This window comes from Trichoderma reesei (assembly GCF_000167675.1).
Source record: "Trichoderma reesei QM6a unplaced genomic scaffold TRIREscaffold_1, whole genome shotgun sequence".
Taxonomy (NCBI): Eukaryota; Fungi; Ascomycota; class Sordariomycetes; order Hypocreales; family Hypocreaceae; genus Trichoderma; species Trichoderma reesei.
Window position 1 is genome coordinate 2,958,275 of NW_006711148.1, and position 21,997 is coordinate 2,980,271.

The 21,997-nt window shown below is 47.5% G+C and overlaps 8 protein-coding genes across 8 annotated transcripts; 4 read left to right on the forward strand and 4 right to left on the reverse strand.

The window, feature by feature from the left end:
* Positions 1–2,203: 2,203 nt before the first annotated feature.
* TRIREDRAFT_44386 (uncharacterized protein) lies at positions 2,204–3,498 on the forward strand. The gene is made up of 2 exons (XM_006961032.1): positions 2,204–2,650; positions 2,724–3,498. Exons 1-2 carry the CDS (start codon positions 2,261–2,263, stop codon positions 3,396–3,398), a joined length of 1,065 nt encoding a protein of 354 aa, XP_006961094.1. The 5' UTR covers positions 2,204–2,260; the 3' UTR covers positions 3,399–3,498.
* A 279-nt stretch (positions 3,499–3,777) lies between these two features.
* On the forward strand, positions 3,778–4,840 carry TRIREDRAFT_44389 (uncharacterized protein). Its single transcript, XM_006961033.1, has 2 exons — positions 3,778–4,051; positions 4,133–4,840. Exons 1-2 carry the CDS (start codon positions 3,882–3,884, stop codon positions 4,776–4,778), a joined length of 816 nt encoding a protein of 271 aa, XP_006961095.1. The 5' UTR covers positions 3,778–3,881; the 3' UTR covers positions 4,779–4,840.
* A 1,636-nt stretch (positions 4,841–6,476) lies between these two features.
* On the forward strand, positions 6,477–7,565 carry TRIREDRAFT_103186 (uncharacterized protein; the record flags this gene model as incomplete). The annotated part of the gene is made up of 1 exon (XM_006961354.1): positions 6,477–7,565. One exon carries the CDS (start codon positions 6,477–6,479, stop codon positions 7,563–7,565), a length of 1,089 nt encoding a protein of 362 aa, XP_006961416.1.
* A 1,050-nt stretch (positions 7,566–8,615) lies between these two features.
* Positions 8,616–9,787, reverse strand: TRIREDRAFT_54129 (uncharacterized protein; the record flags this gene model as incomplete). The annotated part of the gene is made up of 3 exons (XM_006961800.1): positions 8,616–8,913; positions 8,966–9,033; positions 9,140–9,787. Coding segments are annotated over 3 exons (1,014 nt in total), but the record flags the coding sequence as incomplete, so codon positions are not given.
* Positions 9,788–11,174: 1,387 nt separating this feature from the next.
* On the forward strand, positions 11,175–12,533 carry TRIREDRAFT_54487 (uncharacterized protein; the record flags this gene model as incomplete). Its single annotated transcript, XM_006961355.1, has 2 exons — positions 11,175–11,387; positions 11,463–12,533. The coding sequence occupies 2 exons, from the start codon at positions 11,175–11,177 to the stop codon at positions 12,531–12,533; spliced, it is 1,284 nt and encodes a 427-aa protein (XP_006961417.1).
* An 874-nt stretch (positions 12,534–13,407) lies between these two features.
* TRIREDRAFT_103189 (uncharacterized protein) lies at positions 13,408–14,996 on the reverse strand (the record flags this gene model as incomplete). Its single annotated transcript, XM_006961801.1, has 2 exons — positions 13,408–13,558; positions 13,594–14,996. 2 exons carry the CDS (start codon positions 14,994–14,996, stop codon positions 13,408–13,410), a joined length of 1,554 nt encoding a protein of 517 aa, XP_006961863.1.
* An 823-nt stretch (positions 14,997–15,819) lies between these two features.
* TRIREDRAFT_54219 (carbohydrate esterase family 5) lies at positions 15,820–16,589 on the reverse strand (the record flags this gene model as incomplete). Its single annotated transcript, XM_006961802.1, has 3 exons — positions 15,820–15,990; positions 16,055–16,234; positions 16,299–16,589. 3 exons carry the CDS (start codon positions 16,587–16,589, stop codon positions 15,820–15,822), a joined length of 642 nt encoding a protein of 213 aa, XP_006961864.1.
* A 1,528-nt stretch (positions 16,590–18,117) lies between these two features.
* On the reverse strand, positions 18,118–19,088 carry TRIREDRAFT_103191 (uncharacterized protein; the record flags this gene model as incomplete). Its single annotated transcript, XM_006961803.1, has 2 exons — positions 18,118–18,806; positions 18,857–19,088. 2 exons carry the CDS (start codon positions 19,086–19,088, stop codon positions 18,118–18,120), a joined length of 921 nt encoding a protein of 306 aa, XP_006961865.1.
* Between the last annotated feature and the right edge of the window lie 2,909 nt (positions 19,089–21,997).

The window sequence follows — 21,997 nt, forward strand, 5'->3', positions numbered from 1 at the left end:
TACTCGCTGTTCCAGACGGTGGCACCTGCGAGTGCCTGGCGATACCTGATCCTTTATATTACAGGACTCCACCGATGAGCTCAGACGCGTACCTCTACTCGTTCCCGGCTGCGATTCAGGCGGGATGATGCTGCTTGCTCGAGGTACCGCTACTCGTCGTCTCGGCAGCCTTGAGAGCAGCGCGTTACAGACTTGTGTAGCACTAACAGCACCGTCGCCGCAGCAAGTACAAGTACCAGCCCGCAGCGAGAGGCACGTCCGCGCTTGATGATGGAAGAGGCTGAGATGACGACCACTTTTAATTTGATCCCCCAGAACGATTGCTTTCTCGCGCTGGTGAATCATTTGGCGGTATGGCGGTCTGTTTCGCATCGGCTGGGCCACGACCCGACACCCGCGGTTCAGCAGCGGCTTCACTGCAATGGCTGGACATCGAGAGGCGGAACGTTGCTGCAAGGACTTCGAGTCTCTGCGTTGACGCCCTGATGATGAGGCTGTCTGCCGCAGTGCAAATTGCCTTATCTTGGCCGTGGTAGCACCAGGCATCGCGTACTCGTACCCACCCAGGCGATTTGTTCCTGATTGGACTGGGAATGACGATATCGTCTCCCTACATGCATACGAGCGCGAGCGCATGCTTGTGAAGGTGCTGGTCCAGCCCTCAATCCATCCATCCATACATGCCTTACACGCATTATTATCAGGCCCGGCATCGAGTGAATGCTCCTTGCAGGCAGAGCATCAGCTGTGCGGCCAGTATCCGTACCGGTACTTGGTCTTGGTCATACTACCTAGGTAGTATGGCGTGCCACCAACCAGCTGCGCGCTCTGTGACTCTGCCAACAGAATCTCACCTTGGTCGTGTCCTGTCTCTGTCTCTCTGTTCTGTTCCCCCAGGTCAGACCGCTTTCCGAAGCCTAGGCAGGGTGACACGGCTTGCGTGCCTCCTGACATGACTGGCCCTTGCAACGCCCGGTGGCAAAGTCCTACGCATCTAGGACTTGGGCGGTGGCACGCACGCCGTCGAGCGCAGAGCTGTCACAACTCAGCTGCTGTAATGCTCCTCCGTACTGACATTCGCAGTTTTGTACATCCAGCATGCATTATCCGATTCTCTGTATGCATGTGGCTTGCTCGGTATCATATGTAGCTAGAGTTGCTGCATTGGGTGAATCGGCTTGACGTGACGGAAAAGCGCCTCGGATGAAGCAATCACATGATTGACGGACTCATCAGACGCATTTCCGGCTTGGCCCTTGAAGCATCGATGAAGTTCCAGTGAGCCATTGCCTGCAAAAATGACGATTTAAGAATTTCCATCGAGACTGATGCTTCATGCCTTACATGTTTCTACCTTACTCTCACGCAACGTAGCCCTTGATGCAAGTGTATAGGTGTCCCCGATAGATCACTGACCCGGGGTGCCATGTATGTACAGACCCTTTGCTTCCAGTCATGGCGTTCTTCATCAAACCGAAAGCAAAACATAGACTAATATTGCCACAACTGAGCGCAAGGCAGTTCTCAGCTCTGTGTGACACGTTCAACGGGGACATTCGTGCATTCCGGGGTCCGCGACAGCCTCGTGTCACCCCTCCTTCTTACGGGGCATCGGCAATGTCTCCTTTTCCAGATGTTGATGCGTCTGCCTTTTCTCTTCTTTTTGCCTTGCTCCATCCCCAAAGTCATTGCTGCCTCCGTTGCCCTCTGATTCCAGCAGTCCGGCTTGAAGCATCACAACCTAGAATGGATGTGTTTCCGTATCTCCAGGTTATTACAACAGAGCAGCGTCCTGCCAAGAGCCGTCCCTCGTACTGTGTAAAGCTTTTGGGCTGGGCCTGGAATGCTGCACCCTAATTTGCTTCACCTGCACTGTATCCTGCATTGGATGCCTAAACATCGCCATCACACTCCATGATCTGCGCTGAAGCCACAGTGCGAACTATGCTTTTACACATACCAAGAATCATCGCTGACCTTATCAGCTTATCGGCATCGCACCGGCTTGTCCCGCGCTTGTGCAGGTGCTGGATTGAAGATTTTCCGAGCCATCTCGAAATCGTGCCGCCAGAGGTCATTCATCAGTCGACAGCACCACCAAACCTGCAACTCGGCGCGGGCAGCATCCATTGCGGTCAATGGGCTGCATTTCGGACTCTCTGATCAACTGCTGATTCCCCCCTTTACCGACGAAATGCAGAAGCTCGCGAAACGAGTGGCGCAGGCCCAGCGCCAGGCGACCCGCCGCTCAAAGGTCCAGATGGAGCACGAAAACGTCGACGCAAAGCTCCGAAGTCGTCTGGCGCTGCGATCAGCAGTGGGCGAGGTCCGGCAGAACCTCAAGGATGCGAGGAAGGCCCGGAGGGAGGACTGGGAGCTGGGACCGCTGGCCCCCAAGCGCGACCTGGGCTTCAACGACTACGGCGCCTTTAAGGAGAATGTGCGACAGGACTGGTCCAACTACGGCCTGCATCAGCCGAACCCAAAGGTCGTCGAGCAGCGATGCGCCTGGGCCGGAGGTGTCAAGCAGCTGAACCTCGCGCCTGGGGATCGAGTGGTGATTCGGGACGGTCCGGACAAGGGCAAGATTGATCGCATCAGGTCTGTCCAGCCGCAGGTTGGCACTGTCACGCTGGAGAATCGCCACCAGGTACGCCGTACTCGAGAATGCTTTGCGGAGATTTCCATGGGGCTTTTTTGCTGATTATTCGATTTCTGTGCAGGCTGTTGTTCAGGGCATGTTTGGCAACCCCAGTCGACCGCAGCCGATGCCGATATCCATCGCCTCCATTCGCCTGGTCTACCCAATCACGAACCCCGAGACTGGAGTCACCCGGGACGTCGTCATCAACCAGCTCAAGGCAGTGCCTCCCAACATGCAGTCGCCCAACATGTCTCTGGACCGCTGGCGGTATGGCAAGAAGTGGGATCGCCTGGTCCCTGGGCTCAACGTTGTGATTCCCTGGCCGGCAGTTGAAGTGCCCGAGTTTGAGACTATGGAGGCCGACACCATTCGAGAGCAGGTGGAGGACAGGACATTCTACTACGGCCTATTGTCACCGCCGATGCCGGAGCAAGTGGTGGACGAACTGAGAAACAAGTACTCGAAATTCAGGACAAGGCACGAGGCGTGGTACATTGAGAAGAAGCAGGCTGAGGAGGCATTGAAGAAGGGCCGGCTGGAGGCTCTCAAGGCCATGCAGACACCCTTGGACGAGTTCCACGAGAAGAACCGGGCCGCCCGCGCAGAGGCCGGAGAGCCCGAGCTGTCAGAAGAAATGCTGGCCAAGATTGGCGAGTTTATGGCCAAGAAGAAGTCGGTGGCTCTGGAGAATGCCGGCGCATCGGAGGTGTCGGCAACATCAACTCCTCCCCAGGAGACTACAAACGCACCTTGAGCAACTGCTGGTGGATGGAACTACCTTGTGAATGATGAAGAGAAATAAAAGAATCAGCAAGAACCCAAGCCATGAAGCGAGTATCGAGTTCGCATGGCTGGCATGTATTTATAGACTTGTGTGTACGAGGTGTACATCATGACAGAACAATTGAAGACATATACTTATAACCAACTCATTCCACCTTTTAGCTTACCGTGCTGGCATTGAATCTAATTGTCATCTATATGTGTAAAGGTCGGAGGGCCAGCATTTATCGTAATGCTCTCACTCAGAGATAAGGACCGAGATATCAATCTCCACCCACACTGGCCATGATCGATCAACCCCTCCCCCGCCTAAGCTCTCACCTCTTACCTAGGTAGGAAGGGAATCGACATCAGCCTGCCATTTATATCGACAACTGACATTTTACCTCTTCAATTCAGTCCCCTTTGTCTTCTTCATCATCAGAGAAAATCCGTCTATACGCCACAGACCAGCATGTCGCACTCACACGAGGGCGTCTCGCATTCTCACGACGGCTTCTCTGCTCAAGAGCACGGCCACTCTCACGAGATCCTCGATGGCCCCGGCAGCTACATCGGGCGTGAGATGCCCATCATCGAGGGTCGCAACTGGACAGATCGCGCATTCACCATTGGCATAGGCGGGTGAGTCACTCCCTGCATGTTCAAGTTCCAAAAGCCTCAGCTCAGCAGACAAACTGATCTGGTTTCCGCTTCACTATATAGCCCTGTTGGCTCAGGCAAGACCGCCCTGATGCTGGCCCTCTGCCTCGCCCTCCGGGACAAGTTCTCTCTCGCCGCCGTCACAAACGACATCTTCACCAGGGAAGACGCCGAGTTCCTCACCCGCCACGCCGCTCTTCCTCCGCAGCGCATCCGCGCCATTGAAACCGGCGGCTGTCCCCATGCCGCCGTCCGCGAGGACATTTCCGCCAACCTCGCCGCACTGGAGGATCTCCATGCGGAATTCGACACGGATTTGCTGCTTATTGAATCCGGAGGCGACAACCTGGCTGCCAACTACAGCCGCGAGCTGGCCGACTTTATTATTTACGTCATTGACGTGAGCGGCGGCGACAAGGTTCCGCGCAAGGGAGGGCCGGGCATCACGCAGAGCGACTTGCTGGTTGTGAACAAGACGGATTTGGCGGAGGCGGTGGGCGCGGACTTGGGTGTTATGGAGAGGGATGCAAGGAAGATGCGGGAGGGGGGCCCGACGGTTTTCGCGCAGGTGAAGAAGGGGGTCGGCGTGGAGCACATTGTGAATCTGATCCTGAGCTCGTGGAAGGCGAGTGGTGCTGAGGAGGAGAGGAGGAGTCGGGGAGGGCCGAGGCCGACGGAGGGGATTGAGGGATTGAAGAGGGAGGGTTAGAGTGTTTTGATAATGGGCGAGTTGATGGGAACTCTTGAACATGTGCGGGTATACAAGGAGATGCCACGGGTCTACTCGAAGCAAGAGGGCGTAGACTGTAATAAGTAATTCCACCTGGAGTTGTTACCGTTTGTTGCCTCGGGGGTCTAGTCAACTGAGGCAGTGACTTTCAGTCCGATAGTATCACTCGCTTCAAACGACCCAAGAGTACAATTTCTCATCTGGTGACGGAACAAAAGAATTGACAGACGGCTATTCCAAGAAATGGCTGCCCAGCACATCAATTCGGCTAAGACATCAAACATTCTAAGTTCATATAGAGTCAAAAGCTGCTGAAGATTTAAGTTCACTGTTCACTAGTAGGTATCAATGGAAGCGGGCACTAAGGCTAACAATAGCAGAGAAGAGAATGTCTTGATTTTTCCCAACGGTAACAGTAACAATATGTCAATTTTCTGGTACATGGCTGGGTTGGGGTGGTAGACAGTCACTCCTTTATCTTACGACTACCTATAATTTTACCTTCACGAGAATCGAATCAATTTGAAGCCTGGGAAGCACTGTCTGACAGGTGAGCTCCTAAGGAATCTAGGAAAGCTGATATTTGTTTCAGAGAGTCTATGCATGCTCATAACGCTGATAATCATTATCTTGCTCTTATATGGAAACCCCCACTGCGAAGCCGAAATAGACAGAAGAGAAAAGGAAAGATTGTTGTTGAACTCTCCTTCCTCTGGGCAACTGCTGGCATCTGCTGAGCCATTCTGTTGATCTAGGTAAAGTAGCCATGCAGCTCAAGATCGGGTACGCGCCTCCCAAAAACCAACCCCGGAAAAGGGGTGGATTACGTGGCCAGCAGCTATAAGCTTCTCGCTGTTAAAGACCTTAGATCAGCCATCCTTCGTAAAACTCCTGAGGGTCAGTCAATGTTGAGAGTAAAGAACCACAGACCGAAACTCAACAACGTTGGCGTTGTGTGAATATGCATGTGATGGCAGAAATGCACGACTACGCGGAGACTTTTGTAAGCCGGCGTCGCTGACTTGGAAGGACCCTCCGAAGTCCTCTGCATGAATGATTCCTACCTCTTACCAAACTATCAAAGACCCAATCCGAGGCATTCGTGTCTTTGGTGACGAGATCAACTGTAGCGTAAGCTGTGATCATAACATTGTACGATATTATTGCCTTCGAGAGGGATGGCCTTCCCCAGAGTCAGGGGGTCATCTGAACTTTGCGATCACGGCCCCACGAACCGGACACAATCGTTCGCAAATCTTCCAGCCCGGAAAGTAATTCATCTCTTCCGCCCTAACGCTCCTGTTCTCTACTGCTGTATAGCAGAGTTTGAAGCAGAAAGCTCAACAAAACGTAGAAGGCATCGTGGCGTCGATTGGTGGGAGCTTCATCCTCAAAACAGGATGGTTATGATAAGGTTCGCCTCAAACTCTCCTTCAGGAAGATGAGGACCGCTAACATGCCGCTGTCTCTCTCTTCATATAAAATCCACGTCTCCCCCAATCTTCATTCTTATCCAGTCTCCAGTCTCTCTTGCCATACATCCCACATCTCTTATGAGTTCACAGCTCACTCATATTTGTCTGTCGAGCATCGGAAGAGACAACAACCATCCAGACGTTGTCATTCCCCCTTACTTCATCTTTTTTTGTTTTCACATATCATTCCGTCTGTCACGAGATGCCGGAATTCCACCTGTTTGGCAGTCTGCCATGTGAGTTGAGACTCACAATCTGGGAACTGGCACTGATTCCCACCCGCCAGGATCGCCCCGGCATCCAATTCTTCTCCGTGACGAACCACCGAAAAGACGGAGACGAATTGAAGACGCTCAGAGTCCAATGTCGCCTTGGCTCTGAGTGTGCCACCGGACACGGCTCCCGCTATTGCCTCGCCGCCCCAAAGCTTGGCTCTGGCGAGAATGTCGGCCACTCGTGGACGGGAAACCACAACCCGTCCACATATCTCCTAAACCACGGCCTGTTCAGCGCTTGCCCCGAGTCGAGAAAAGTCGCCGAGAAGGCTTACAGGATATGGGACTCGGAAGAGGCACTTGCAGAGGTGCAGAGTCGGGTTCCCCGAGCGCCAGGCCCTGTCCATGGCTCCGCCCGTGTGCCGTTCGTCGCCTCCTCACGCAATGGAGAAGAATGGCAATTCCAGATCAACCCCAGCAGCGATCTCGTTTGCCTGCAGCCTCTGGACCCAACCACCATCTGCCTGAATCGGAGGTTCATGGACGATCTCTGCGTGGTCCGTCGAGACAGGGGCTTGCACGGGTTTCTCAATCTGGCGTTTGAATACGCTCCGAGTTGGCGCCTTGGCTTAGAGCAGCACAGGCCAAAGTTCAGCTCTCTGTACCGCCTCTTCAGCGAGCCAAGCCCTCGAGGATTCTTCCTGCGTGCCCTTGTCTTCGCGGACAACAACCAGTCTCGGCAGACCAACGTCTCGCTTTGGCTCATCGACTACAGCCTGAAGCGAGAGAGGACGAGCGTCGTAACGGGGCGTGGCCAGGAGTTTTACGGCATCGGTCAGAAGTTTGTCGAGGTCGACGACGGCACGATCGCGGACTATTCGACTGGCGAGCTTGGTTCGGCGCTGGATTTCTTGAGAGACCTCGACCGGTTGTTCTGCGGCTTGAGACCCTGCCACATTCTCTGGCACTATAAGATGAAGGAGCCGGCGGAGTGCAGGGTGTGTAGACAGGCGCGAGTGCAGGGATACCGTGCCAGTCAAGCTGGTCGCGTCGTGGCTTGTGAGAAGTCTGTTTGAGCGCCACGACGGATGGATGCTAAAGGGCAGCCAGGACAATGTGACCATGAGATATGAATCAACGAAAGGCGAAACGATTTGAATAGACAGGTGGTTTGGTAAGATACCCCTATAGACTTGGAGATAAACTTGCGGATGTCTTGAATGAAAGATGATCACCCTTTAACAAGGTTGTATCGGATTTTGGCATCGCTATGTACATCTCAACTCTAATCGTAAATACGCGTGTGAATATATACAGGACTGGCGTGCTGAACTCTCGCCTAGAAAATAGAACAACTGCTCAAACCATCCATCATGTTGAACTCTCTTTCTTCTGTATGTGTGTCATTTGAGGCGAATAGATCATATGTTCGGATGTACGTGCCAGCCTGATTGTTGGGAGGATTGAAGGGAATGACACCCGTGACGATGGACGCATTGTAAAGAGTGTATCCTGATCCCTCAATGGGCCCGACCTTGGTGAAGTCAAGGGGAATGGACCCAACTCTGGGAGTGAGAGACAGAAGGGGCTCGGGAACATGTACGATTGCCTTTAATGTATTGAGCTTGGAGTCGTCGCGGATCTGTGGTAGGCATTAGATGTCATGTGTCAACAAGGCATGGAATGGAATCGGCTTACCGCCACACTCAAGTCCATTCGTCCTCCAGACGTAACCTCAGAGCACGAGAGTTTTGGCTGAGTAACGATAGTATCATCAAATGGAAAGCCATCGCCGCCATTTGTGTACAGAGTGCTGTTGATGACTCCGTTGACGTTATCGACAACCTCGACATCGAACCCGGAAACACCCTGTGAGAGCGGAATCACCGTCGAGAAGGGATACATCCAGAAGGTCAGCGGAGGGTTGCCGTACATGACGTGGCCGGAAGCAAAAGCAGGGAAGTTGTCGCTGATGAGGCAGGGCTGGGATTCGGTGCATGCGCCGGCACGGGGATGGAAGTGAAGCTTGACGGTGCGGTTTGGGTTGGCTTCGACAGAGCCAATGACCTGCTTGCTATGTTAGTGAATGACACTCGTTGCTGTTTGTTCAGATGGCTGAAAAGACTGACTCTGATGTAACCGGACATGGTCATTGTGCCGTTGGAGTTGATGGTAGCAAACAGACGCAACGGCTTCACGGGAATGGGCTGGATAGGATCGGTCAAAGTGACGCCCCTCGGAACCGTGTTGATCATCCGTTCAAGCAGAGTCTGGCACCTTTTGAAGAAGTAGGCAGGAGATGATGCCATTTGCCCAATCTCCTCGCCTCCGTCCGAGCTAAAAATTCGCGCGTCGGATCTTGTGGTCACATTGTGGCCGAAAGCAAGAGGATTCTGCGTGTTGTTGGCCACGTACTGAACGGCGCTTGTTTCAGTCAGCTGGTAGTCCTCTACGATAACAAGCGTTGATATCTTACACGGTGTTGTCAAAGGCCGTGAAGCCCGTATTGGTCGTGTCAAACGTCTGAGTGTTGTCGTCCGTTGCCTTTGCACACCCATTAGCCAAGCCGCATACATACACCCTCCATGTGTAGCCCTTCATGATCCAGCTACACTGAAACACCAAAAGAGCAACATACCGGATCATTTACCACGTCAACAATCTCGGGAAAGTCCACGCCGTGAACACCTCCCAGGGTATGTCCGCAAGCCACCAATCCAATCATCTCCTGCGGCGTGAAGCCCTGCTTCTGGAAGCTGCTGATGTGCTCGTCCAGCGGCTGCTCTGGCCTCGGCACGCCTGACGGACCCGGGCCCGTGGCATCGACTCTGCCGGCCCGGAAAGGAATCTCAACGCTGCCGTTTGAACAGCCATTTGCAGCGAAGAGGGCCCCCAGAGCGATGAGATCGGCCATGGAGGAACGCGGCGTCAGGAACGCAATCAGGTTCATCAGTGTCTCGTTGAAGCCGATGCCCACATTCTCGTCTCGGTTGACTTCAAACCCAATCGAAGCATCGATACCTCCTGTTCCGGCCTCAACGTCGGCAGTCGCCATGTCGTGGTATGCTGTGCGCAGCCATTCCGCAGCGCCATTGCGGCCTTTGCCAAAGGTGACTTTGTCGCAGGGAACGATGAATGTTGCAGGAGAGTTGGCGGATCCGAAGCCCTGCTGCTCGTAGAGCATAGATTCGAGGAGGTCGGTCTTGGCGGGCCAGATGTATTCCTTCTCGGCATAAGCTGAGCCAGCTATGAGGCCGAGCTGCGCGACGGTTAACAGGAGGCGGACTGAGATCACCATGTTGACTCTTGGAAGCCGGATCTCGTTGAATGGTGGCATACGCGAGGAGTCAATGGTGAGTAAGATGGATCTCTCTTATATAGGGTCCGTCTGTAACATGAAGATTGAGCTGGGAGCAACGTTGTGCTCATCCTGCGCGTCTGTCCGGCTCCATCTTCAAGGTCATTAATCCTCATCCTTTGATCACCTTCCTCTTGAGTCCATGACAAGGGAAATACTGAATCATAACGGACATAGTATGAATCAAGACTCCGTTTGCAAAAAAGGGCATCTGCCTGGTATATAGCTTACATGCCATTGGTTGCCTCACGCAGCGGTCAGCCACTCTACAAGGGGCAATACGACCTGCCTATATAGCTTCACGAAGAGCGCCGATTCGTTCAAGTGCCGTAGAAATAAATTTGTACTCCGTGGACAAGGCGCTGTTGAAATTAACTATTCGCTATCCCATGTCCAAGTTGAGTGAGATTTTAGCAGACAGGCAGGGCTTCAGCGGGTGGCTGCGTGTGCCCTTGTTACATTCATCGTCTGGTTTGTAGAAGCATCGAACCATATTTGCTTGGGCTTCGAGAACGTGTCAGCAAGCCTTTACCTGGATGTGAAGCTAACATGTGCGCGATTCGCTTTGCCCGCATTCCTGCGGGACTTGTTGGCAGTGATACATAAGGTAGGTAAGGTAGCTACAAGTATTTACGATCTTGTTGCCTTGGAGGATTCATCATGATGAGATATCATATAGCTTGGATTCCATTCGTCCGCCCACAGCTACCTAATCTCGGATTGATGCCTACATGTGTGCTCGTCTGAAGGGGGGAAGAGTCGATGCATATGTGGCTCTGAACCTGCCTTCAGACCAGAGAAAGTACATGTACATCCTTACATCACCAAGATAGTAGTTGTAGGTTTTCATGCTTATGATTGTCCACATGATGCGACTGGCCCTGGTCGCACACAGTTGACGGAAAAAAATCTCAATTAATGCTCATTCAACTGCTCGACTATTCGTTCAATTTGCAGCGAATGAGAGCACGCTAATATGGATGCATATGCGGGATGAACTGGACACCTGGTCCATTGTGGGGGAGACGGTCAGGCAACCCCCAATGTCTGAACTGAAGCTGATGTACAAAACAAATCACGGGCTGAAGGCATACATATCTCACGACCCAACAGGCTCGGGCGGCGGCGTTCACTCCTGTGGCGCCTACCTACCTAGGCTTGTTCGCATCTACAGTAGGTTCTTCGCCTACATACCTTGGGTATAAGTCTTACACTGGGGCGGGAGCAGGCTGGGAAACGTCATTCTCCCTTGTTCCCCTCACTCCCCATTCTCAATCATCATCCTGTCGAAGCCTCACTGCCGAGAGAAGCCCCAGATACCGTCACAATGTCGGGCACAACCGCCATTGTCTCCGAGGGCAACTTTTCCTTCACCAATGGCGTCTTCCTCGCAGAGTCATCCGGCCATAATAAGCACCGGCGCGCGACTCATGAAGAACTCAGAACCCATTTCGCGTCCGGCAGCGACAAGGACCACACGGCGCACTGGTTCGAGGCGCAGCTCATGCATTATGGCCTGCCGACCTCCAAGACGAAGTCCGTGGCGCGCATGCGGCTATTCGACGCCGTCCGAGGAGGCTCTTTATCCGTGCCCCTTCACATCACAGAGTTGGAGCAGAAGCTGAAGAAGGAATGGACGAAGCGGGACAGGGACGAGAAGAAGGCAGCAAAGGGAGCCAGTACGAAGGCGGTGCCAAAGTCCCAGGCTTCGAATGCGAGGAAACGAAAGGCAGACGTTACCGTCAATGCCGCGGCGAATACAGGCACACCGGCGGTAGCGGCGAGTGCGCCCAAGCGGACCAAGGCTTCGGCATCATCCGCAGGTGACTCTTCTCCCGCGCCCCGGTTTGCGACGAAGCAGACGGCGCGTCGCGGCCCCGGTTGGCGAGCTCCGAGCCGTCCAGAACCGGCGACGCGGGCCTCTCCATCACCTGAACCGGCTGCGTCTTCTGCTCCCCGAACTAAGCAAACGGCAAGACGCGGTGGCGGCTGGCGGGCTTCTGGCCGCCCGGAACCTGCGAGACGTGACTCTCCCTCTCCGGCTCCATCTCCTGCGCCTCGAACCAAGCAGACGGCAAGGCGCGGGCGCCCGTTTGTTCCGCGGGGTCGTATCGAATCGTCACAGACTCAAACGAGTGGACATGGCGACTTTGCAACTTCTTTCGACGAAGCACCGCCCCCATATGAAGAAGACTCCGGTTCAAGCAACCGCTTTGGCGGCGACAGTCTTGCCCCACTCGGTCTTCTTAATGGTCGATACGATATAAGCTCTCCCTATGTCGAATCTGAATGGCCCATGTATGGCTCCGATTTCAGCCTCGTGTTGACCATTGTCGGTTCCAGCCTTTGGGGAAGATTCGACTTGGGCGTCATTGAGGGTGTGCTCTATATCGAAGAGCGGCCCCGCGCTTCTTCCTACTCAAACGTCCCGTTTGTATGGCGCGGTCGGGAAGCTGAAGGTCAGATCTTTTACAATGAGCGGTCTAATCGAGGCTCGTTGAGGTTCATTGGTGGTGGCGCTATCGAGGGTTATTTCGAATACCAGGATATTCAGTTTGACGGCCAGCGATTGCCCCGCCAAGGGACGAGGAGCGAACTTGATGCGAGGACTCTGCAGAATGAATGGGACAGCTATAACGAGGATGAATATGAGCGTGAGAGAGTAGCGCGATGGTCAGAGAACTAGAAGGTATCGGGTGAAGACGAGTTCGGGGGAGGGACGCAATTTCCTGACTGCAACGAGACTGTTCTGTCACTTTTCAATTTGAGGATGAATATCCGCTTCTCATATTCCTGACCTACCATCATCTTAATACTAATGATTCCTGTAATTCACTCACATGAAGTTGGGCTTTCCCCCTTCTTTGACACTCACTACGACCGGTTCAAGAAGCTTTTTTGTTGGCGCATGGAAATATCACCTTTTATAACACAAGAACAAGTCCAGGTCTGGGGAGACTCGCATTGACCTACCCGATAGGGCGTGGGATGCTGTAAGCTTTAGTTATGGGTGACTTGGAACCTTTGGAAATTTTGTTTCATATACAATCGGCATTTGTGCGATATCGATCGTGTAATCTCACAGTCTTCGCGTTTCGAGGTCAAGTGATGACAATGCCCACTGCAATTCGAGCTGGCAAAACGGCGAACACCTTTATGCAAGAGCCTCGGATGAGTACCTCTAGCTACATGGATTATGGCGATCGTGGCATCTCTAATTCTAATATCCATGTTGTTCCATACTGGGTTCATGCTGTCATAGCGCCCACTAACAAGTGTTATGTATGGGTGTTTGTACTAGGTACGCGTTGTTCGATGCAAGTTGTGGTGAGAGAGCGTCGCTCGCGCGTCGACTTTTACGATGGAAGCATAAGCTCTCAAAGCTCCCACTATGTATATTGCCAATGCTCGCTTGTTGGAAAAGTGAAGGAAAGAAAGGATCAATTGGGTATCTTAAATGAAGGCTATTTCTAATCATCAGTGCGTGTATGGCTTGCTGTACATGCAAGCAAAAGTCTCGTGTCGTGCAGAATCTTTTCAGGCACTCTGTCCCCGTAGGCCTAATTGTATCGCTGAGCACTCATTTCCTCTACTGCATCTCTGTTACCATAGTGACTGTCGAGACTCGTCCTCATCAAGGAAACAATATGCTGTAAGAAGCCTTTGGTCTTCTTCGAACCTTCATCGACCTGAGGAATGGAATCAGTACAACTGCATCATCAGTGGAGGGAGCATACCTAACTTACAGCTTCTCGTATAGCCGCCGTTGTTTATCATGGAACTTGAGCAACGGAGGGCCTTGAGCTTCCAGGGCATTCTTCTCCTCGAGCTCGTCCTCAATAATCATGCGCGCAAAAGCGCCAAAGCGGACGGCATCCGGTCCTTTCCACCCATAGTTGAGATCCCACTGCTGCTGAAAGAGAGCATCCTGCATCCGCTCCTTAAAGTTCAACTCGCGGTACACACGGCGGAATATCTGTATGCTGACTTCGTCCTCGATTCGAAAGGCATCTCGCGCCTCGCAGTAAAAGTTCATCCAGGCCTCGCCCAGTCCCCGGGGAGCGACGCCTTCTTCAGGGCACATTTCCCCTAACCCGCATTTCAGTGCTTGATAGAATGTGTACTCTACACCTTTCTTGTAGTCTGGCTTTATCTTCTTACGACTCGAGTCTTTAAGAAGACCGAGGAAGCCATATAAGCGATCTCGTATGTCTGTGCATTGCAAGCGGCCGTATTTCCTGATAACGTCACGCAGCTGGTCCGGAACGCGAGACTGATACGTTTCAAAGGTCGCCGAAGGCTGACGAAGAACCGTGGTTATATCTGCCAACGTCCCCATAACGGATGCCTCTCTTGTAGTGTCCTTGGTCATGCGGGACACGAGTCTCATTCTGTGCCCGAGGATAGCTTCTGACGGAGAGCGTGCTCGACTTGCATCGCTTCTCAGGATGCTTGGTCTGCCGTCCGCGCTGAACTTTGTCTCGACGGTGTCCCGGGATAGTGGTGCTCTGCCCAGGAGTGTCGGGGAGAATTTGAACGGCCCGCACCATATCTGCAGTTTCGAAGAGAGCAGAACCTCCTGCACGACCCAGACGCGGCTCCAGTACGGTGCATAGCAGAGATACCTGAGTGCTCTCCATTCTTGTTCCGACCACTTCCTGCAGGAGATGTCTGATGCGTGGCTCAGGAGCTGACAGCCTTGGTAATGCACCTGTGGCAATAGTCCAAGCCAGGAGATTACAGCTGTCGCGCGTCTGTAGATGAGGGCCATTGACTGGACTTGCGCTTGCCTTTCGTCGAGATCAAGCTGATTGATGCAGATCGCATCAATGAAGAAAAGCCCCTCTTCTTTTCGAGCCGCCGCTGAGCAGAGGAAGTCGAATAGATTCTGTCGTACAACGAAATCCTGGTCACTGACCCGTATTGTCCGGACATGTTCTGGCGAGGTGGCCGCTCCCCATGTATAGGACAGCGCTCTGTAGGGCGTCGAGGAGAGATTATCGAGCGATATCGCAATGAGGTCATATTGCCAGCTCTGAGATGCCGGATCTTGTGATATCTTTAGCAGGCGGGTTTCTGTTGGGCTTTGGATGGCTGGGTGTCGGAATCCCGACTTGCGGTTGAGGCGGTTATCAATGCATTCGTCCATGGTCGGCGATGCTCTCCGAAAGTGTTTGGTTACAGAATGCGTACAGCATTGAAGATGAGTATTGCTGCCTACCTTATAAAAGAGAGCTCTCCTCAAATCGATGCAAACCACGCTCGTGACCCTAGGCTGCCGTCCGTTGTGATTGGATCGTTCGATCAAGTGTGCCTTACGGCTGACGCCTTACTGCCCAACCACGTCGTTCAGAGGCTTAGTATTTTTGTCTTGAAGAATAAGCAATGCGGCGGTGTCGTTGATCTATAACATGCAGCTATAAAAATAGAAGTCAGCAACGCATCGGAATCATTTCCTCCAGAAATTTGCAATGACTGAGCGATCTGTCAGACTAAGCCTGTTGATCATCCATGGCTGCGGACCCTTTGAACGATGATGGAGTGATATTCGAGAATGTCGAGAGTTGTTTTCTTCACCAAGGTAGTTATGTAGCATACTAAGTATACAGGCTACCTATTCTAATTTAATTGCCTCAATATCACTTTCTCGCAAGACTTTTTAGTAGTGATCACGTCACAGCTCGCCTCTCTTTTTATACACAATGATGCTCTACTGTGCTAGGCATTACCTAGTAGATATGGCTGACTCGGTAATGATAGCAGTCTCCGTACAATACGACCCCTTCATCCACTAGGCACACGGGATATGAAAGAGAATGGAGAATTGTCTTGACAGTTGATGTCTTTTCGGGTTTCTCATTATGCAAGCAGGAATAGAAAGGCCATCATGTTACTAGATATTGAGATGCATCCCTCCCACCGCCTAATCAACCCATGACAGAGACTCTCTCTATATCAGGATTATACCCACTTCACCCGAGAAGGCTGTTGACAAAGGCAAGAGCCTGCTGGCCGTACTCCTGACCATAGCCCTGGTGAGTGTTCGCGTTATTTCCATTGCAGCAGTACGGGTCCGAAGCATCGCAGTAAGACTTGATCTTGTTTCCGCTGGGGCAAACAAAGCCGACATTACGGGGAGCAAACTATTTGAAGCGAAAAGTTAGCACTTTGAGCCGGTTCGAGAAGACGACGAATGCAAATACGTACACCCTGAGCTTGGCAAGATCCAACGTTGTACGCCAATCCATGGACATAGCGAGGGTCACCCATGAAGATGGCGGCTCGGATAGCGCTGACGGCTGCAGCGGGCAGAGGAACGGCAGTGTTGGGATAACCCTCGGCAGGGTCACCTCCTCCACAAAGAGCGTCGTCCATGATTTGGCCTCCCTGTGAGAATACGTGAGCACATCACTTGTGTCTCTGTCGTTTACAACACTTAAAAGTTAAATACCTGTGAGTAGCCGACCAAGACGAGCTTGGTGCTAGGGCATCTGTTGTGAAAGTTGGTCACGGCTTGCACTACGGCATTGATGCCAGCAACCACGGAGTTGGCATAACTGATACCGCCACATTGGGCTTGACCACCACACGCTGGGTAGTTGATGGCCTCAGCAGTTGTGCCTGGATGAGCGTTGATAATTAGATTCACAACTGTGGCAGAAGAACCGTAACCTGGTGGTGCTGTGGTTTCTCGAGCACCAAAGACGTGAATTCCAGGGCACTGGCGCTTCTCGAGGTCCATTGGAGTGGCTGTTGCCAGGAGAGCCTGGCTAAGCAGGAAGGTGACGGTGCTCTTGATTGAAGGCATTTTACTTGACTATTTGCTTTTCCTGTGATGTAGGTAAGATCAAATGCTGTGATATGTTTCGTTTCACCCAAGAGGATCGAGAAGCTATATGTGAAGCTGAACACTTCACGAGCTACAATAAGTAAGAGAATTTACAAGTATTACTCCTTGGTGGCATCTCACTGAATGTCAGAATCCCAGTCAATTCTAGTTACCGTTGTATTCCTTTTCCCCAGACATCCACATACAGATCGATGATGTGGTTTAGGCTAAATCAACTGCCATTGCAGCTGCGCATCCCGATTGGGCGTTTAAATGTCCATGAGCGATGAGCTATGTCTGCCGTTGAAGTCTGATGATGTGTAGATCGCCCACCGAAAGACTTGAATAATGAAACATTTCCTACAACTCCCTGTGGCATACCCTTTAGACCGAGGAAGCAAAAGCAAGCCGGTTACCGCGACCTTGCCCCTGTCATGAGGGAAGCATGGTGGTTCCCTATCCCGCACCAACGCTACTTCGTAGATAAGGACTGGACTCGTTCTCTTGCTGTGAGATTGCACTTATGCCTGATGACGGTTGCCGGTTAAGTTTCACAAGAACACGGCAACTGAAGTATGGCCCTGTGAGAGCGTCCATAATGTGAATATAAGCCCAAGCTCACCAGAGTCAATGGCTACGCATGATGAATCAATCACGCTAGTGCCTTACGTCAACTTTGTTTACCTCAACCTACAGTTACATTATGCTAGCTTCAACCGCATTTAGCGAAGAGCCCACTCCCACTATCCTCATACAATGTAAAGTATACTGTGCCGCCCTAGCTTGCCATAGTGTTCCGCATCTCATTCTGAGTTATGGTCTCTTTGCAGGCCACAGATGTTTAGAAGACTGCCCTGGGCCAAGAGGGTTGCAAAGCAACTTTATCCTCACACTAGGAATAGATGCAACGAGTGCAAAGGGTTACTATGCTGCTACCTCCGCATTTTCATGAACTTGGAAGCATCGAAGCTTGAAAACACCATGGCAGGCTAATTGCCAATCACTTAGCCGGACGTACCCCAGATCTGCATGTCCAGTAGCGACCACCCGAAGTTCGACTTAAGGTTAGATTGAGCCGGCATTAGTAGAGTTTGCTGTCAACGTCGCAAGAGGCTGCCGTAGCTTATTTGATGTGACACTGCATATTCACTTGTCTGGAGCTTCCATTGATCCGGCAGTTGCTTAGACTACAATTTAGGCAATATTCCTGCTCTTCGACGACTGAGTTTGAAGAGCAGAGGTTCCATTTGTTTATTGGCATCACGTTAACACGTTTGCTTCTCAATATCCATCACCCATCATCTGAGCTGTGATTCTATACCACTTCGATTGCCAGTCACAGAAAATTGGAACTCAGTTACCCAAGAGTCCAGCATAATCGTACAGACTAGCCAGCTCTAGAGTCACGCTTTTCCCCATTGTCACCAAATTCAATGTCCTACTACCTTCCTCCCCGGAAAGGACTCCGCACTCTACCAAGAAAGCTCTTCGTTTGTGCGGTTCTGTAAGTAGTGGTCGAAGCCGCGTCCGAGTCTGATTCAACTTCTACGTCGGGTATGCCTCGACCGAGCAGCGTATATTTGCTTCTTAGAGAAGCCCCAGAGGTCACAATACTAGGGCTGGAGGAAATCGAGGGCCGTGACGTGTCTAGTCCGTCTGGGGGATCATCATCCACCGACACTTCATCTGTCGATTTGTCAACGGAAGCGCCATCAAGAGGCTCCCAGCTAGCTTCATCACCATTGTCCGAGTCTTCCTTAGGCGGTGATGGCGCGTGTGGGGAGTAGAGATGCCTCGGGAACCCACTGATTGAGAACAAAGCCGCCTCATCATGAGTAGTTGTGGTTTCATATGTGGATGAATCTGGCCATACACATAACGAAATGTTTGTTTCGCTGTCATAGTGAGGTATGCTGAAACCAATTATGGGCGGCAGCGTAAACAAGCCGCGTTTCTGCATGTCGTCCATGACTCGCAGCGGAAACTCGACGCGATGACTACCCGTGTCCTTTGCATTGCAGTCTTGAATCAGGAAGCATGGGACGAAATCCCCCTTCACTAGGCGCTGCATGATGAAACCAAGGCCTTTCAGATCGTGGCTACCCTCTCCAAAACGGCAGAGGATTTTGCCTGTTCATTGTTAGCAAGGACTTAGGCAAAGCCCGGAAACTGTCCCTTACCACTGCATTGATAGCTTCCGTCGCGTAGAGACTCTATATTCTCCTTCTCGAAGTAAAAGCTTGTCGCTACCAGCTTATGGGCCGCTCGCCAGATATCTCTGTTGTTCTGAAAGTCGTTCTGAGCCTGCCGTTCGATGTCATCCACCGCGGTTGCGTCATCTATGGCAGGTCGCTTGCCAGCAAACTTGAGGTTAATTCGAATGTTTCGGTCTTTTTCCTCATCCCTTTGCATCTTCTCTCTAACCATCACACCATAATAATACCTCTTCTATTACAGAAAGCTTAAAACGCTATACGTTACGCACTTATAAGCTTGTTAAGCATTACACCTGTATACACCTGCTTATTATAGCATAAGCTGTAATTATATAATCTATTATAGTATTAAAAGCTTAGCAAGATAAGAAGGAGGATAGCTTCCTAAATACTTATATATAAGGCTTTAAAAGGCTACTTTTAATATAGAAAAATAAGGCATTTTAAAATAACCTCTTTAAAGCTTAATTTAAGCTATTTAAGTATTATAATAGTTATAAGCCTAAGTAGTTATTACTTTAATAACTTCTGCTATATATAAAGAATAATACCTTATATATCCCTTCCTTTTATATATAATAAAAACTATAGCCTATTTTATAAGATTTATTAAATTACTAGCTATTACTAAGCTAGATTTACTTAGCTATTAGGTTCTTTAATATTATACTTTATACTTATATATAATAACTAAAGTAATTTAAGCTTATATTAATTTAAAGCTTAGTAAGTAACTAGATAATCTTTTTTAACTTAAGGTTATTAACTTACTAATTATAAAAGTTAAGGCTTATATAAGAACTATTTTTAGCCTTAGTAATACTACTCCCTTTTTTAATAAAAAGTAAAAGGCTTATTAAAAGCTTATTAATTATAAATAGTATAATTAAACTATTAAAGTAATATATAAGAAAGTAAATAATATAGTTTAAGATTAGCTTATTATAATAGTTAATATAAGTATTTATTAATATATTATTATAAGCTTTAGGATTAAGGATCTAACTATAACTAAATTCTTTATATATTTAATCCTTAAAGGAATTAAGGCAGCTATTATATTAAGTAACTTAAGTATTTAAGACTTAATTAAAAATAAATATAATACTATTTTTAAGAATATATATTATATAAATTTAAGCCTTAAGTAATAGTATACTTAATAGTCTAAAGTATATATAAAAGCTATAATATATAGCATTTTTAAGGTTTAAGGTAATATAGCTATTATAAACTTTTTAAATATAGTTTAAGCTTATTATATATTAACCTAAGTATATATAAAGCTTATTAAGCTTAAGGAATATATTAATACTAATTTAAAGAAAATTATAACTCTTAATAACTATAGTTTAATATTTTTATTAATTTTTAATAATTATAAAAAAAAACCTATTAATTAAAAAGCATACTTAACATTTAAGTAATACTTAAATTATAAAAATTAACCTTTTAATAAATATAATAACTATAATAATTATAATAATTATAATAATTAAAATAATAAATATAAATGCCCTTATTTTAAAAGTATAAGTAATTATAGCTAGGTATTTAAGAATTATACTATTTTATATTATTATATTACTAATAAAGTATATAAAAGATTAAAAATGCTTTTAAATAAAAAGCAGATTACTAATATACTTAATATACTTATTAAAAACTACTAAGTAAAGCTATACTTAAATTTAAAAAAAGATAAAGTTAACCTTAATAAGGTTTTTAATATAAAAGTAAAAAAAGGAGAGTTCTTAATTAAAGCTATTTTTATTATTATAAATACTTAAATTATAAGCTTAAAATGCCTTATTAGTATATATATAATACTTAACTAAGTATACTTATTAAGCTATAGCACTATTTTTAACTTTTATAAATTAACTTACCTAGTTAGTAATAAGGATTTATTAAAACTAAGCTCTTTTATTTTAATAAAGGAAGAAGATTAAGTTAAAGCTAGTATAAGCTAAATTTTAATTATTAATTAAAGTATTTAAAAGCTTAAGAAGGTTTTTAATAATAAAAAAAGACTTAATATAATAAATATTATTTTTAAAAATATAGCTATTATTAAAGGTTTTTATATTAATATTATATTTAAAGCTAAGCTTAAAGTAAAAAGTATTTAATATAGTAAATAGGACTGCTTATTATACTTTAAACCTTTTAGTAAAAATATACTTTAAAAAAAACTAAGTAAATATTATAATTTAGTCTTTTTTAAATATAAGCCTTATTATACTTATACTATTATTAACTATTAAATATATATATTATATATATATTATTTAGTATAAAAGTATAATTAGCTTTAAAAATAACTTTTTATTTTTATTATAAGTATACTAAAGCCTAGTAAAGATTGCCTTAAGCCTTAAAAAAATATAAAACTCTTATAGTATTTATAATTAAATTACCTTAGGCTAAAAGCGCTATAAGCGCTTATAGCTAATATATAGAATATATAAATTAAAGGAATTAAGTATTTAAAATGCTTTATATATATACTAATATATATAATATAAGTTATTTTATAAAAACCTTTTAAATATATATTTCCTTAACCCTTTTAGTAAATTTATTAAAATCTTTAAAATTACTTTAAAAGGTTTAATAGCTTAAAATAGCTTTTAATAATTAAAAATAAATATAGCAGCTAGCTATATATATAATATTTAATAAATAAGCAGTTAAAAACTATTTATAATACTTTAGTTTATTTTAATAAATTTATTAAGAGGTAATTTAAATTATTAATTTATTAAATTTATTAAAATAATAAAAAGGCTATAATTATAATTAATAGTATTATAATTTATTAAATTTAAGTAAATAAAAAAGGAATTATCTTTAAGCTTACTTCTTTTTATATATATAAGCTAAATAGCTTAATTAAGTATTTTAAGCAGATAGTTATTATAAAGTTAATAAAAATATTAAAAAGTGCTAACTTTTTAATAAAGCTATAAATAAAAAGCATACTAATAGCTATTTATTTACTTAATATTAGCTTTTTATATATTTATAATATATAATGACTAATATATAAATTCAAAGAATATTTTATCCCATCTACGTATTNATGGTACCGACTCGATTTAC